The sequence below is a fragment of the Chiloscyllium punctatum genome, chromosome 13 (assembly GCF_047496795.1).
Source record: "Chiloscyllium punctatum isolate Juve2018m chromosome 13, sChiPun1.3, whole genome shotgun sequence".
Lineage (NCBI taxonomy): Eukaryota > Metazoa > Chordata > Chondrichthyes > Orectolobiformes > Hemiscylliidae > Chiloscyllium > Chiloscyllium punctatum.
In genome coordinates, this window is record NC_092751.1 from 90,391,868 (window position 1) to 90,406,623 (window position 14,756).

The 14,756-nt window shown below is 42.2% G+C and overlaps 1 protein-coding gene across 1 annotated transcript in view; it reads left to right on the forward strand.

The window, feature by feature from the left end:
- Nucleotides 1-14,756, forward strand: part of wdfy4 (WDFY family member 4) — a 312,072-nt gene that overhangs the window by 274,677 nt on the left and 22,639 nt on the right. The window contains exons 55-59 of the mRNA XM_072583190.1: nt 1,738-1,950; nt 5,832-5,964; nt 7,647-7,804; nt 9,684-9,842; nt 13,906-14,085. Of these exons, the coding sequence (XP_072439291.1) occupies nt 1,738-1,950; nt 5,832-5,964; nt 7,647-7,804; nt 9,684-9,842; nt 13,906-14,085 (843 nt within the window). The remainder of the gene's footprint in view (nt 1-1,737; nt 1,951-5,831; nt 5,965-7,646; nt 7,805-9,683; nt 9,843-13,905; nt 14,086-14,756) is intronic.

A 14,756-nucleotide genomic window follows, 5' to 3' on the forward strand; every position in this document is an offset into this window, starting at 1 on the left:
GCAACTGAGAGTCAACCACGTTACTGTGGGTCTGGAGTCACATGTAGGCCAGACCAGATGAGGATGGTAAATTGACTTGCCTGAATGAAATGGTTTCATGGTCACCAGTACGTTCTTATTTTTTATTGGATTCAAATTCTACCATCTACTGTGGTGGGATTTGAACCTGGGTCCCAGAACATTATCTGCGTCTCTGGATTAATAGTCCAGCGATAATACCACTAGGGCATCACCTTCCCATTGCCTTCTTGAATGCAGTGGTCAGCTGTTGGCCCTTAGACAACCGTAATGAAACTATTGATCAGACATGAGCTTTACCTTCAGGCTCAGTAATATTCTCCTATAATGTCTGTTCCTGGGACATCATAATTAAAAAGGAAGAAAAGAACATGCACTTATTTGAAGCTTTCATATCTGGTAAATTTACATTACAATCAAAGTCATGAAGAAACATGGCAGACAATTTGGGTTGACTAACAGGTCATTTGTTTCAAAGATGCCAGTTGAGATATAAACATTGGCTAGAACACCAGGAGAACAATCATCCTTTTCCTCATAAAGAATATTATTAAACTGGAGAAAGCTCAAAAGAGAATTACCAAGATATTGCCAGGAATGTCATGCTATAAAGAGAGACAGGGTATGCTGAGATTCTTTTCACTGGAGCGTAGGATGTTGAGGGGTGATCTTGCAGAGGTTTACAAAAACATGAGGGGTATGGCTAAGGTGAACGGCAGGTGTCTTTTCCATAGGGTGGGGAATTGCAAGACTAAGGGGCATATTTTTATAATGAGAGGAGAAAGATTTTAAAAAGACATGAGGGCCAATTATTTTACACAGAGAGTGGTTTGTCTGTGGAATGAACAACCAGAGGAAGTGATGAATGTGAAAAATATTTGAATAAGTACATGAAAAGCAAAGAACGTTCCCGTTTCGAATGGTCAGTTGGTAAAATTCACTTGAGAATGTAACATTTAAAAAAGTTTTGTGACTTACATATAAAAGAACTGAAACCAACATGTTCATTCTAAAAGATGAGAGACTTAACAAACAATCCAGGTCTTTTTCAATATATAATTTCAGTTACATCACACTGTAAAGTTTGGCTATAAATTCAGTGTCTTACAATCTTATTCTCTACAACCACCCGATGAAGGAGCAGCTCTCTGAAAGCTAGTGCTTCCAAATAAACCTGTTGGACTATAACCTGATGTTGTGTGATTTTAACTATGAACAACAAATATTTATAAGGATATGGGCCAAGCGCAGGCAGAGTTTAGTTTCAGATTATAATTAACATGGACTAGATGGACTGAAGGGTCTCTTTCCATGCTGTATGACTCGTTGACTTTCCTTTCATCTGAATAGGCAGACTGGGCATAAGTCTAAAATCTCATCATTATTTTAATTTGCAAATGAAACACTCCATCAATCAAACTACCAAATAGCCAGCTAAGTACTTGGGAAAGAGCTGAATTAATGACTCTATAATGCCGACTTCACCCAAAACCATATAAAGCACTGCTTATGTAATATTACAAACACCTAATTTTGGAATATGTATGAGTCCCTAAGGATAACAGAACTTTTAGGAACAACTTTTCAGAAATGAGCAAACAAACAAGGCAGTTTGAAATTACGTCGCTGGCATTAATAAAGTGAAAATGAAGGCTCAATTAAAATAGAGTGACAATTAAAGACTAAATAGATACTTTCTTGTCTCTTTTCTCCTTGTAGGCTCTGGAAAGTGATTGTGTCTCTGCTCATCTCCATCACTGGATAGACTTGATATTTGGATACAAGCAGCAAGGATCAGCAGCAGTCGAAGCTATTAATGTTTTCCATCCTTACTTCTATGACGACCAGATTGATCTCCGTAGCATCAAAGACCCTTTGAAAAAGACTACCGTCATGGGTTTTGTCAGTAACTTTGGGCAGATCCCTAAACAGGTACAGGTTTAAAAAGTCTTTTGATTTCTAAATTTTAACTGACCTTTTGTTCACTTCAAAAAAAAGAGAGAAACTAAATGATATGCAACAGATATTCATTCCAACTGGCCATTATGTAAAAACATTGCATTCACAGGCACATCAATGTCTGGGATAATATTAAACATTACAGCTGAGGAGCATGCTTTTAGTATAATGTGACATGCTTCAAATGATCCCAGGGTGAGGTGGAGTATAAGAGCTTTGTACCCTCAGGTCACATGGTATGACATAGTGTTGATATCCTGAGTATTTCTGATAGAGGAAGATTTACTTTGAGACATAGCTCACCCAATAATGTGGAAAAAAAGAATTTGCCAGAAAACAAAGAGACGTTGACCAGGAATCATCTTGGGGTTTCTCATGCTTCATTGCTGGGACGTTATCGGATTGTATCAGAAATCCTATTTTCGCACATCAGGTGGGAGTTTTTTGCCACAATTCTGTCAAAGTTACAATGGTGAAGCAGCAACAGCTCTGAAGAAATTCGTAATCATTCTGCTAATCAGGAGTGTGTTGATAAGTAAGTGCTGGAAGACACAAACATCTTGGGAATTGTTTTGTTATAGCCTTTATGTCAGACAACTTCTTTCTCATGGGATCGAGAGTTATCCAGGAGAATGTCCAAGAATGACTTTAAACACAGTTAGCCATAGAGTGGGATAGAAGGAAATAAATGTAATTTGAAGTAAGGCTGTAAAATTGTCTAATAATGGGTTGACTACCCAATATCAAGGAGCCTAGCAAAACTGGAATGAATGGGAATCGGAGGCAAACACTCCGCTGATGGAGTTATACCTGGCACAGAGGAAGATGGTCGTGGTTGTTGGAGGTCAGTCATCTCAGCTCCAGGACAACTCTGCAGGAGTTCCTCAGGGTAGTGTCCAAGGCCCAACCATCTTCAGCTGCTTCATCAATGACCTTCCCTCCATCATAAGGTCAGAAGTGGGGATGTTCGCCGATGATTGCACAGTGTTCAGCACCATTTGTGACTCCTCAGTTACTGAAGCAGTCCAAGTTCAAGTACAACAAAATCTGGACAATATCCAGGCTTGGGCTGATGATTAGCATGTAATATTCACGCCACACAAAGGACAGTCTATGACCATCACCAGAAAGAGACAATCCAACAACTGCCCCTTGACATTTAACAGTGTTACCATCACAAATCTTCCAATATCAACATCCTGGGGATCACCATTGACTGGAATCTCAACTAGATTCACCAGAGAAACACAATGGCTATGAAAGCAGGTCTCAGGCCTAGAATACTGTGGTGAGTAACTCACCTCCTGACTCCCCAAAACTTGTCCACCATCTACAAGGCACAAGTCAGGAGTGTGATGGAATACTCCCCTCTTGCCTGGATGGGTGGAGCTCCAGCAACACTCAAGAAGCAGCCCTCTTGATTGGCACCACATCAGCAAGTTTCCATTCCCTACACCACCAACACTCATTAGCAGCAGTGTGTACTATATACAAGATGCACATCAGATGCTCACCAAAGATCCTCAGATAGCACTTTCCAAGTCCATGACCACTTCCATCTAGAAGGACAAAGCAGTAGATATATGGGAACACCTTCACCTACAAGTTCCCCTCCAAGCCACTCACCAGCCTGACTTGGAAATATACCGCTGTTCTTCACTGTTGCTGTGTCAAAATCCTGGAATTCTCTCCCTAAAGGCATTGTGGGTCAACCTACAGCAGATGGGCTACAGCGGTGCAAGAAGGCAACTCATCACCACCTTCACAAGGGAAACTCGAGATGGGCAATAAATGCTGGCCCAGCCAACAAAAATGAATTTTCAAAAATCAATAGAATGACACATTAAGGGAATTGTATCATGGCTGGTCAATCTGATATCACTGCTTGCTATCTATTTCCAACCAAATCCGCACCCTTTTCTCACGCAGTATAAATTGTTGTTCCCTTGGAGATTTGGTATTCTTGTGATTCTGTCCTGATGACCCCAAGATTTGACAGCGAATCTTCCTTTTTTTCAGCAATACTAAATTTTAAATTGTATCCAAAATTCCCAACTGGCTATCGAAAAGCTATTCCACACTGAAACGGTGAGGTTTGACAGGAGGTGGATAATTCTGACTTAATCATCAACACTGTGGGTTGTCAATAATCTTTCAATTGGAGCCTCACATTTCCATGTATCTTGTGAACTCCCCACCACCTTCTCAAGGGAACATAGGGATGGGCAACAAATGCTGGTCTTACTGTGATTTTTGTTTTAAAAAAGCTGCAACTAAGGTTGGGGCCTTGGGGATGCGAGAGTTGTGATGCACTGAAGGAGAGCAGACCCCAGAGCTTCCATTACCACTGTGCTGCCCATATGCTATTTTTGAGGTGACCAGGTTAAACACCTTGTGGAGCTGAGGGAATTAAGGAGCTTATTACGGCTTTTCACCCACGTTGACTAGAATGTTCCTGCCAATAGATGGGCCTCTCACAATGGGTATGTATCCTTCAACAACCACTGTATGGCAGTTACAGCCTTCGTTATATCAAATTATTCTGTCTGGTCTGCAGAAGGAATATCCATATGTTCTGTCTCGGTCTCGGTCTCGGTCTTGATCTCGGTCTCGGTCTCGGTCTCTCTCTCTCTCACTGTAACTCTTACTCTCTGTCTCTCTCTCTCTGTCTCTCTCATCCCTGATTAAGGGCTTTTGCCCAAAACATCGATTTTTCTGCTCCTCAGATGCTGCCTGACCTGCTGTGCTTTTCCAGCACCACTCTAATCTTGACTCTAATCTCCAGCATCTGCAGTCCTCACTTTTGCCTGTCTCTCTCTTTGTCTCTCTGTCTGTCATCCGTTTTTCTCTCTCTCTTGCTCCCCCAAACCCTTGAAAAGATTTTAAAGTTGTCTCCTAGCTGCTTATTGGGTCAGAATCCAGTGGCAGATCCTGCAAAGCCAAAATTGCAGTTTTCTACACCACCCCCCAACCCAACACCCACATCATCTTCCCCTCTTGCCCGATCCAACATGGGGTGGCCAATACATAGCAAGTAGGTAGACAGGGAAGAGTTGAGGCAATGATTATGTCAGGAATGATCTTATCAAATGGTGGGACAGGCTTGAGGGGCCAAATGGCATACTCCTGTTCCTCATTCAGATGATGTCATTTACATCACAGCTCTTGGGTTATTGCAATGAGAATCCAATGCTGTACCAGGACAGGAAGTACAGTGGAGGAGTTTCATAATCCTGAGGAGCTAAGGGCCTTTTTTTAGGACAAGAGTAACGGGAGCATTTAACCAGATTGTGTCTATCCAGAGATTTGGACATGTATATTTGAGGAGAAAGTGAAGACTGCAGATGCTGGAGATCAGAGTCGAGAGTGTGATGCTGGGAAAGCACAGCAGGTCAGGCAGCATCCGAGGAGCAGGAGAATCGACATTTTGGGCATAAGCCCTTCAATGTACAGTGGAGGTTTTGGCTAATTGCTTACAAGTCATTGCCAGAGTATGATGTGGAGATGCCGATGTTGGACTAGGGTGTACAACATTAAAAATCACACAACACCAGGTTATAGTCCGACGGGTTTATTTGGATGTACTAGCTTTCGGAGCGCTGTTCCTTCATTGGGTAGCTACCTGATGAAGGAGCAGCACTCCAAAAGCTTGTACTTCCAAATATACCTGTTGGACTATAGCCTGGTGTTGTGGGATTTTTCACACTGTCAAAGTAGTCAGTGGGAGTGACAGGGAGTTATTTCTGAGACTTCATCTCCATTCCACATGACATCAGTTAAGTAGTAAGGCCAGCAGTGTGAATGTAGCTCATGCTTTGTAAGATAAGGAGATTCATGGCGGCTTTCTTTTCCAGCTGTTCACTAAAGCCCATCCTGCGCGGAATGCCCAAGGAAAGCACTCTTCGGGAAAGGAGTCTGCTGCCTCTTCTCCTGCTGCCCTGCCCTTCTTCTACCACTCGCAGAATCTCAAACCCTCTAGTGTAAAAGGTATTTAAAATACAGACCTGTGAGTCTTGTTATGTCTGTCTTTGCTAATGTTGGACATTGTCAGAAGCAAAAATCAATCAGGGCACAATTGATTGCAAATAATGGCTCCATTCAACCTCAACCCCTCAAAGGAGTGATTTTAACTGATTTCATGTTAACTTTTAGACAAATAAACATGATTCAATAAGTATTTCCCACACATAGTGGCTTGGTAGGCCACCCTTCATAGATTGCTTGAGTGATGTTATCTTGCTCTGAGTCTCTAATTGGGAAGACCTTCACTTGCCTATTCAGACCAAGAGTAATGGGGGTCTTCGATATGTCCTTGTGTTGGCTGCTAGTTGGGAAGGAAGAAATGGATCAGGAACCCCACTGTAATTATGACCCAGCAACTCTATTTGTTTATGCTGCGATGCCTTAGCACCAGGCATGTTGCATTCATTGTCCAGGCTACTGAATGCAGAATGACCCCCTGGAGAACTATCACGTTAAAGCACACCCAACCTGGATCAGCGCTGTCAGGAACTTATGGTAGGGAAAGGGGAAAACCGAAGAGTGTGGGGAGTATGTCACCCATTGAGCAAGAGAGGGTTGTGTAGAGACAAAGAAAACATGGAATCGTTATTAGATGTAAAAGAGAGGATTTCTATCTTTATTCTATTTCAATGATGTCATTACCTTTCCTCTGGTCTGGTCCCCTCAAGAAGGACCCAATGATTGCCAAGAAGGCAGGTGAGAATTTGACCGATGGGCGCAGTGATTTGAGCCAAGTGTTAGGGAGAAAGTTGTTCCCTTGATATCTGTTCCCAGCTGCCGTCCTCCCAGTTTGGATTGGGGGGGAATCTAGTCCATGTCTCCCCAGTACCAAAACACACTGGGCACAGTGTTCTGACTCTCCTCAATAATCTGCTGTGATCACTGTAAAACAGAAAAACTTGCATTTATGTAGCATTTTTCATGACCACTAGATGTTTCAAAGTACTTTACAGTTAGGGAAGTGCATTAGCTGTTGTATTGCATGATTATATATTTTATCAAATTGCATTTGAGTATGGCACTGTAATGTGGCAACTGTAAACTTTTCACAGTACTCGTTTGAGTACAGATGACAATAAACCTAATTCAATTCAATTAAAGCTAATTCAATTGCACAGTGGCCCAGTGGTTAGCATTATTGCCTTACAGCGCCAGGGACTCTGGTTCGATTCCAGCCTTGGGCAACTGTCTGTGTGGAGTCTTGCAAATGCTCCCAGTGTCTGCACGGGAATCCTCCAGGTTTCCTCCCACAGTCCAAACATATCCAAGTCAGGTGAATTAGCCATGGGAAAATTGCCCATAGTGTTTAGGGATGTTTAGGTTCGGTGCATTAGTCGGGGGAAATGTAGAGTAATAGGGTAGGGGAATGGGTCTAGGTGGGTTACTCTTTGGAGCATTGGTGTGGAGTTGATGGGCCAAATGGCCTGTTTCCACACTGTAGGGATTCTATGAACTGAATAATGGATGTTAACTGGGGATTCACTATAGAGAAGAAACTGAATAGAATTGGTTAGGAGACACAGGATTGTAATATGCATCATTGTGAATTAATGTATGTACGGTTCAATCCACTTCCATCCTTCACCATATGGAATACAACACCTTATTCCTCTCCCATAAATTTTTCCTCAACCCATTTCACACAGAGCTACTGAAAGGAGCTGTTGGACACATTGTACACACTGAGAAGGGTGTTCTTGCTGTGGAGAAGAATAAATTACTGATTCCACCAGATTGGAGCAGAATGTTTTGCTGGGGATATGATGACTTCAGCTGTTCTCTGGGGAACTATGGTGCTGAGAAGGTATGTGATATTGTAACTAGCTCAAAGTCAGGATTGGTCAACTGTTCTTCTCTATCTCTCAAGCGGTTATATTACTCACTAAGATAATTAAGAATCAACTACTAAAACCGAATTATTCCGATATTATCTCATTGCTAGTTTTCAGATTTTGTTGTGTGCAAGTTTGCTGCCATATTTCTTAAACCAACAGCTATTCTTCAAACAGTGCTTTAATGACTATTAAATGCTTTTGGATGTCCCAAGATGCATAAGACCATAAGAAATGGAAACAGGAGTAGGCTGTTCGTCCCCTCAAGCCTGCTCAGCCTTTCACTAAGATAAAGGCTGACCTGACATTCCTTCCGTCCACTTTCCTGCCCTTTCCCGGTAACCCTTGATTCCCTGACTGACCAGGGATCCTTCTATCTCAGCATAAAATCCACACAAGAACACTGCCCCCACAGCTCTCTGTGACAAGAGCTCCAAAGACTCTCAACCCTCTGAGAGAAGAAATTCCTCCTCATCTCAGTCTTAAATTGGCGTCCCTTTATTCAGACAGTGCCCTCTGGTCCTGGACTCTCCCAGGAGGAGAAACATCCTCTCAGCATTTCTCCTGTCAAGTCCCTTAGAAATCCTAAGATTATGAACAACCATGTATAAATGTAAGCGTTTATTCAAGGAATACTGAATCAGATTTGCAGGTTAATTGCAGATAGTTAACTAGTGTTTATGCAAACGTTCAGTAGGTATAAATTAACACTATAGTGTCTTTTCACAAGATAATAGTGCAGATTGATGCCTAGTAATGTTGGAATGGTTTTGCTGCATGGGCTTTCAGTAATGTACTGTAAATCATGCATAAAGAACAAACCTGAATCACCTTCATTACTAAATGCAGTAGCCAATTAATGCACAACAATGTCCCACAAATAACAGCCAGAACATCACGTTTGGCAGTGTTAGTTAAGATAACAAAGATATAAAAGATTTACATGTATGTTGCCAGGTTTGGAGGGTTTGAGCAATGGGGGAGGTTGAATAGGCTGGGGATATTGGAGGCTGAAAGGTGACCTTACAAAGGTTTATAATATGATGAGGGATGCGGATAGGGTGAATAGCCAAGGTCTTTTCCCCAGCATAGGGGAGTCCAAAACTAGAGAGCATAGGTTTAAGGTGAGAGGGGGGAAGATTTTCCTTATTACTTTGTGGGATGTGGGTGTTTGTTGCTCATCCCTATTTGTCCAGGGGGTAGTTACGAATCAACCACATTGCTATGGGTCTGGGGTCACACATAGGCTAGACCAGGTAAGGATGGCAGCTTTTAAAAAAAACTAAGGAGCAACTTTTTCACGCAGAGGGTGGTGCGTGTGTGGAATGAGGAGCGAGAGGACGTGGTGGGAGGCTGGTACAATTACAACCTTTAAAAGGCATCTGGATGGGTATATGAACAGGAAGGGTTTGGAGGGATATGGGCCAAGTGCTGGCAAATGGGACTAGATTAATTGAGGATATCTGGTTGGCATCGATGAAGGGTCTGTTTCCATTGGCCTTAACACCAGGGAGAGGTCCCCTTGCTCTCCTTTAAATAGTTTTATGGGCCGAATTTCATTAATTTGAGTAGATGGCCTTGGTTTACGGTGTCAGCCGGAGGATGGCATTGTAGAGTCTGCATCTCCCCTTCAGGGTGGCACAGTGTGATTGGCAGAAGGTTGAAGAACAGGTGAACTGAATTGTGAAACTGAGCGAGAAAGGGGATTGCATTCCATGTCGGGAGGAAACAGCATCCGGGTTAATGGCACCACTTCAGTCATTTGTCCAACACGAAGTGATACAATGTCATTGAGGACCAACTGAATTGTGTTACATGTTAATAAAAATGGCTACCTTATTTCCGCTGCAGAGTCTAACTGTATTTGAATGCCTGTCGGACTGGGGGCAATGCCTGTGTGCTGTGTCTCCAAACGCAACAACTGTTGTCACTGGAGGGACAAGCAGTGTTGTCTGTGTGTGGGAAATCTCAGTCAACAAAGACAAAGCCAAAAGCATGATATTTAAGGAGGTACGTGGCTGTTGTTTTCTATCAGTCTGCATCTGTTGTCTTTTTTTTAGGCTGCATCCACCCAGTGCTTTGTCACCTGAGACCAACTTGCTTCCTTGTTTGGATGCAGTTTACTGGCTGAAGTATCACTGGAATGTGTTGGCTATTATTTAGGATTTAGTGGTTCACACAGAACAGCCATTTGTAGCCTAGGCCAGTGTAGGTTCCAGGCCGGCTACTGATTGCAGACTGGCTAGAACTGCCTTACAATGCACCAATGCTTTCTGTGTCATAAGCTCTGGAGGATGCGGTCTCTGAATAAAGAGCAGCTAGTTGGTAAAAATGGTAATTTGAACAAATTAACCACTGTCTGAACACTGCAAAAAAAGTGACTATCAGCAAACGCAGGAACCACCCTCGCAATATCCCTTCAGAGGTAGTTGCACCCAAAACCCCAGCTTATACTTAGTCTTTGAATCGTCTTGATTTCAATTTTTGCTTTCATAGGGTTACAATCAACTCGGAGAAAGTGAGGATGACAGATGCTGGAGATCAGGGTTGAAGAGTGTGGTGCTGGAAAAGCACAGCAGGTCAGGCAGCATCCGAGGAGCAGGAGAATCAAAGTTTCAGGCAAAAGCTCTTCATCAGAAATGAGGGGGTGGCATCCCTTTGTTCCTGATGAACAGCTTATGCTCGAAACGTCATCTCTCCGGCTCCTTGGATGCTGCCTGACCTGCTGTGCTTTTCCAGCACCATACTTTTTGACTAATTGAACCAGAACCATCCTGTCCTTTACTGCCCTTTACGTAATCTGCCTTTTTGTTCCATTACACAAATCAGACAGTCAGGCCACATTTCTCCCTGCTGCCTTGTTGGTTGACCTTTGTTTCCTGCTTGGCCATGCTGTGACATACCAACGAGCAGAAACTATGCTGCACCATGATAAATACTTGAGCCACATCAGCAGTTAGAGGCTAGGAATCCTGCAGTGAAGAACTCAGCTGCTGTCCCTGTCAAAGCTTTCTCCGCCACCTCCAAGACACAGTGGCCTTGTCTAGATGGTGCAGCCTGACAACCCTTGAAAAGATTGACACCGTCCACCATCTTCAACATCCAGTTCCTTTGCTGACACACAGTGGGAGCAATGTGTACCATTTACACAGCACACTGCGGTGATTCAACAAGCCTGCTTAGATAGCAACCTCCAAACTAAAAGGACATGGGCAGCAGATACATGGGTATATGATTAGATTAGATTAGATTACTTACAGTGTGGAAACAGGCCCTTCAACCCAACAAGTCCATACCGCCCCGCCGAAGCGCAACCCACCCATACCCCTACATTTACCCCTTACCTAACACTACGGGCAATTTAGCATGGCCAATTCACCTGACCTGCACATCTTTGGACTGTGGGAGGAAACCGGAGCACCCGGAGGAAACCCACGCAGACACAGGGAGAACGTGCAAACTCCACATCACCACACTTACACATTCCCCTCTAAGTCACAAGCTGTTCCTTCACCATTAATAGATCAAGACCCTGCAATTCCCTTCCTGACAGGATTGTTGATGTCTGAAAACAAAAAAAGCGGGTCAGGCAGCAACCATGGAGAGAGAGAGAGAGCAAGATAACACTTCGAGTATAGATAATGCTACATTGGAGCTGAGTCATCCAGACTCGTAATGTTAGCTTGCTCTCTCTCCATGGATGCTACCCGACCTGTTGTGATTCCCAGCATTATTTGTTTTCAATACAGATTCCTTCCAGCATCTGCAGTAATTTGCTTCAACCAGGATTGTGGATGTCCCTGAATCCCAAGGACCGCAGCAGTTTTAAGACAGGTCACTAACACCTCCTCTAGCGTAATTAGGGCTGGGCAATAAATACAGGCCTTGAATTCTGCCCAAGGTCAGTCTGAGCCTGGGAGAATTGTGCCTCTGAAATTGATGCCATGCAGAATACTGTCTGAAAGAGCTATGAGGTCTACTACTCCAAATAAAATACTGACTGAAATTTATCTTTAATTTATGTTTAAATCACTTCTCTCTCTACGTCTTTTTTCCTATCCTGCTCCCTCCATTTCTCTCTCTCTCTCTCTCTCTCTAGCTCGCACCACACACATCAAACTTGAGTAGGCTTTACTATCCCATCATATGGGTGATATAAACCAAGTGTACTCAACCTGTTACTGAAAATTAAACGATCAGTGAGGCAATCTCACAAAACTCATTCAGCTTTACGGTTTGTGATCAATGAAGACAACAACTAGTATTCCTTGAGTCCAGTTGTAATTCCTGTCTGAAACCCATGGTTTCCTGTATTACTTTCCACACAAATAGCCCCAGTTATCCTTAATTAACAAATAAAGTTCTGGAAGCCACAAGCCTGGGTCTCTTACACTTTTTCTGATGCCAATGTAATTATAATCCTATTAGAAAGATGTAGGGCTTTTTCAGGAATTCAGTAATGAGTGGAAAAGTGAAAAAAAACTAACATCAGGAAATTAACTTTTTAATAAAACTAATTGTTGTAGTTCAGTTCTTTTTGAAATCAAACATATGTTAAACATTGCTGTGTCCCTTTCATTTGGTAGGTATAGTTTAGCTGTGTAATCTCTGATGTGTTCTTAATTGATTTGCAACAGAAGGATTAAGCAGATTTATATTTGTACTAATCTTCATTGTGAATAAGATGAATAATAGAAGATCTTCTTGAAGTGTATTAAGTATTAATGGCATAAACAACAGAATCCCAGATTAACATTTGCTTGAATTTAGAAATGTTCTTTGATGCAACTAGACTTAGGTTAGCAACAAGTAAATGCAAAACAAATCATTTAGTAAGAGTGATGTGTTTTGGTGACAATGGACATGTTTGCAATGTGGTTGACTAGTGTAATTAGGACATTGGAATACTGTAAGTGTCAGCTTAGCTTAGTGTAGTATTTTCTGTACGCCAAAAGACTGGTCCCGCTCCCAGTGAAGGAATCGCTAAAAAAAGATTTCACTTCTTGTAACTTTTGCTTTCATGCAAATCAGAGCCAACGTAAGCATGAATTAAAGGTAAATTTCAGTCAGTACGTGTACATTTTAATTGGAGTAGTAGCTACAACAAAGATAGACCTCACTGATTATTGAGGCAGTATTCTGTATGGCATCAATTTGAGAGAGAGTTTTTCCATGCTCAGACGGACCTTGGGTAGAACTCTAGTCCCTTATCTTTAAAGACTGAGTCTATTTCTCACTGCAGCAGTGTCTGCATAAACAGCTTTATGTCCATCCAATTTTGAACACAATGGTGTTCCCAGCTTTTATCATGATGTAGAGATACTGATGTTAGTCTGGACTGGATTAATTTTGACGTCACATGATACCAGGTTATCATCCAAGAGGTTTAATTTGAAATCAGACTTTTTTTCGGAGCGCTGCTCCTTCCTCAGGTGAACCTGCTGAAGGAGCAGCCCTTTGAAAGTTTGTGATTTCAAATAAAGCTGTTGGACTATAACCTGGTGTCATGTGACTTCCAGCTTTTACCACTTATGGTAGCATGTATCCAGCCGAAATGCCTTGGCTTTGCATGATTATAACAATCCTGGGCATCCTATTACTTTGGAAGAGAAAGAAAGTGTGATAGAAATTTGATGCATTGTTCCTGACCATTTGCGAATCTAGCTCTCTGACCCACCTGCCCAACTGCTAATTCTTTCAAGTATTTTCCTTTCATCTTTCCAACTATTCACTTTCCTCTTTGCGTGCCATCTTTTTGAATAGGAACTTCCTTCCAGTCGGTACTGCTTCCAGATCAAGGGTAGCCAGGACACAGTGGAGTTGCATTTATTGTCCAATGATCCTTTACAAGTGATAGCAACTCTCAAAATTCCTTCAAAATTTCTAAAAATGAATTTTTTTTGTACACAACATATTTATAAATTTGGTATGCTCTCTCTCTCTCTCTCTCTCTCTAATACTCTCTTTTCTGACACCAGCATGGTGTGGTTTCCTACTCTTGCATTCATTTCCTGCCCTGTTGGAAAGTATCAAAGATTGAAATCACTCAATAGTTATTTATTTTTTGCCCCAGGTACTTCGCGGACATCTAGAAGCAGTCACTTGTCTTGCGGTGTCTTTAACTTACAATGTGATTGTGAGTGGATCTCGTGATAGGACATGCATCATCTGGGACTTTAACACACTGACATACGTCAATCAGCTTCAGCAACATGAAGCAACAGTTTCTGCTGTCTCCATTAACGACTTAACTGTAAGTTCCATCTTTCCATCTCTTGTCTGTTTGCTCAAAATATGTAAGAACATTTAAGCGACTGCTGGACATGCACATGTATAGCATTGAGCTGAGGGTTACGTAGGTTAAGTTATTATATTTTACATTAGGATTAAACCTTAGCACAACATTGTGGGCCAAATGGCCTGTTCCGTGCTGTCCTTTTCTATGTTCTATGTTCTATTAACAGAATGAGCTGAAGAAACTCAGTGAGTCTGGCAAGAGTGTTGGAGAGACACAGAGTTAGCATTTTGACTCTGTTGTGAGTTTTGTTTTGGAGAGACACAGAGTTAGCATTTTGACTCTGTTGTGAGTTTTGTTCAGACCTGACAGCGGGTTGGAAAATCATGTTGCTGACTAAGGAGGTAGAGGATTGAATAGAACAGGATGCACAGAGTAAAAGACAAGGAATTGGTAATGGTGGTGAAGGAGGGCTGGAGATTTGAAATGAGTGCACATGAAGGTGTGAAAAAGAGGAAATGAGCCACAGACACTCTGCAGAGAACAAAGCCAACAAGATATGGCTGAGGGAGGTGAGAAAAATGCTCTGAAGTTGTGGAATTCAATACTGAGTCTAAAGGCAATAAAGTTACTATGTGAAAAATGAGGTGTTGTTCCTTCAGTTTGCATTGTGCATCATTAGAATACTG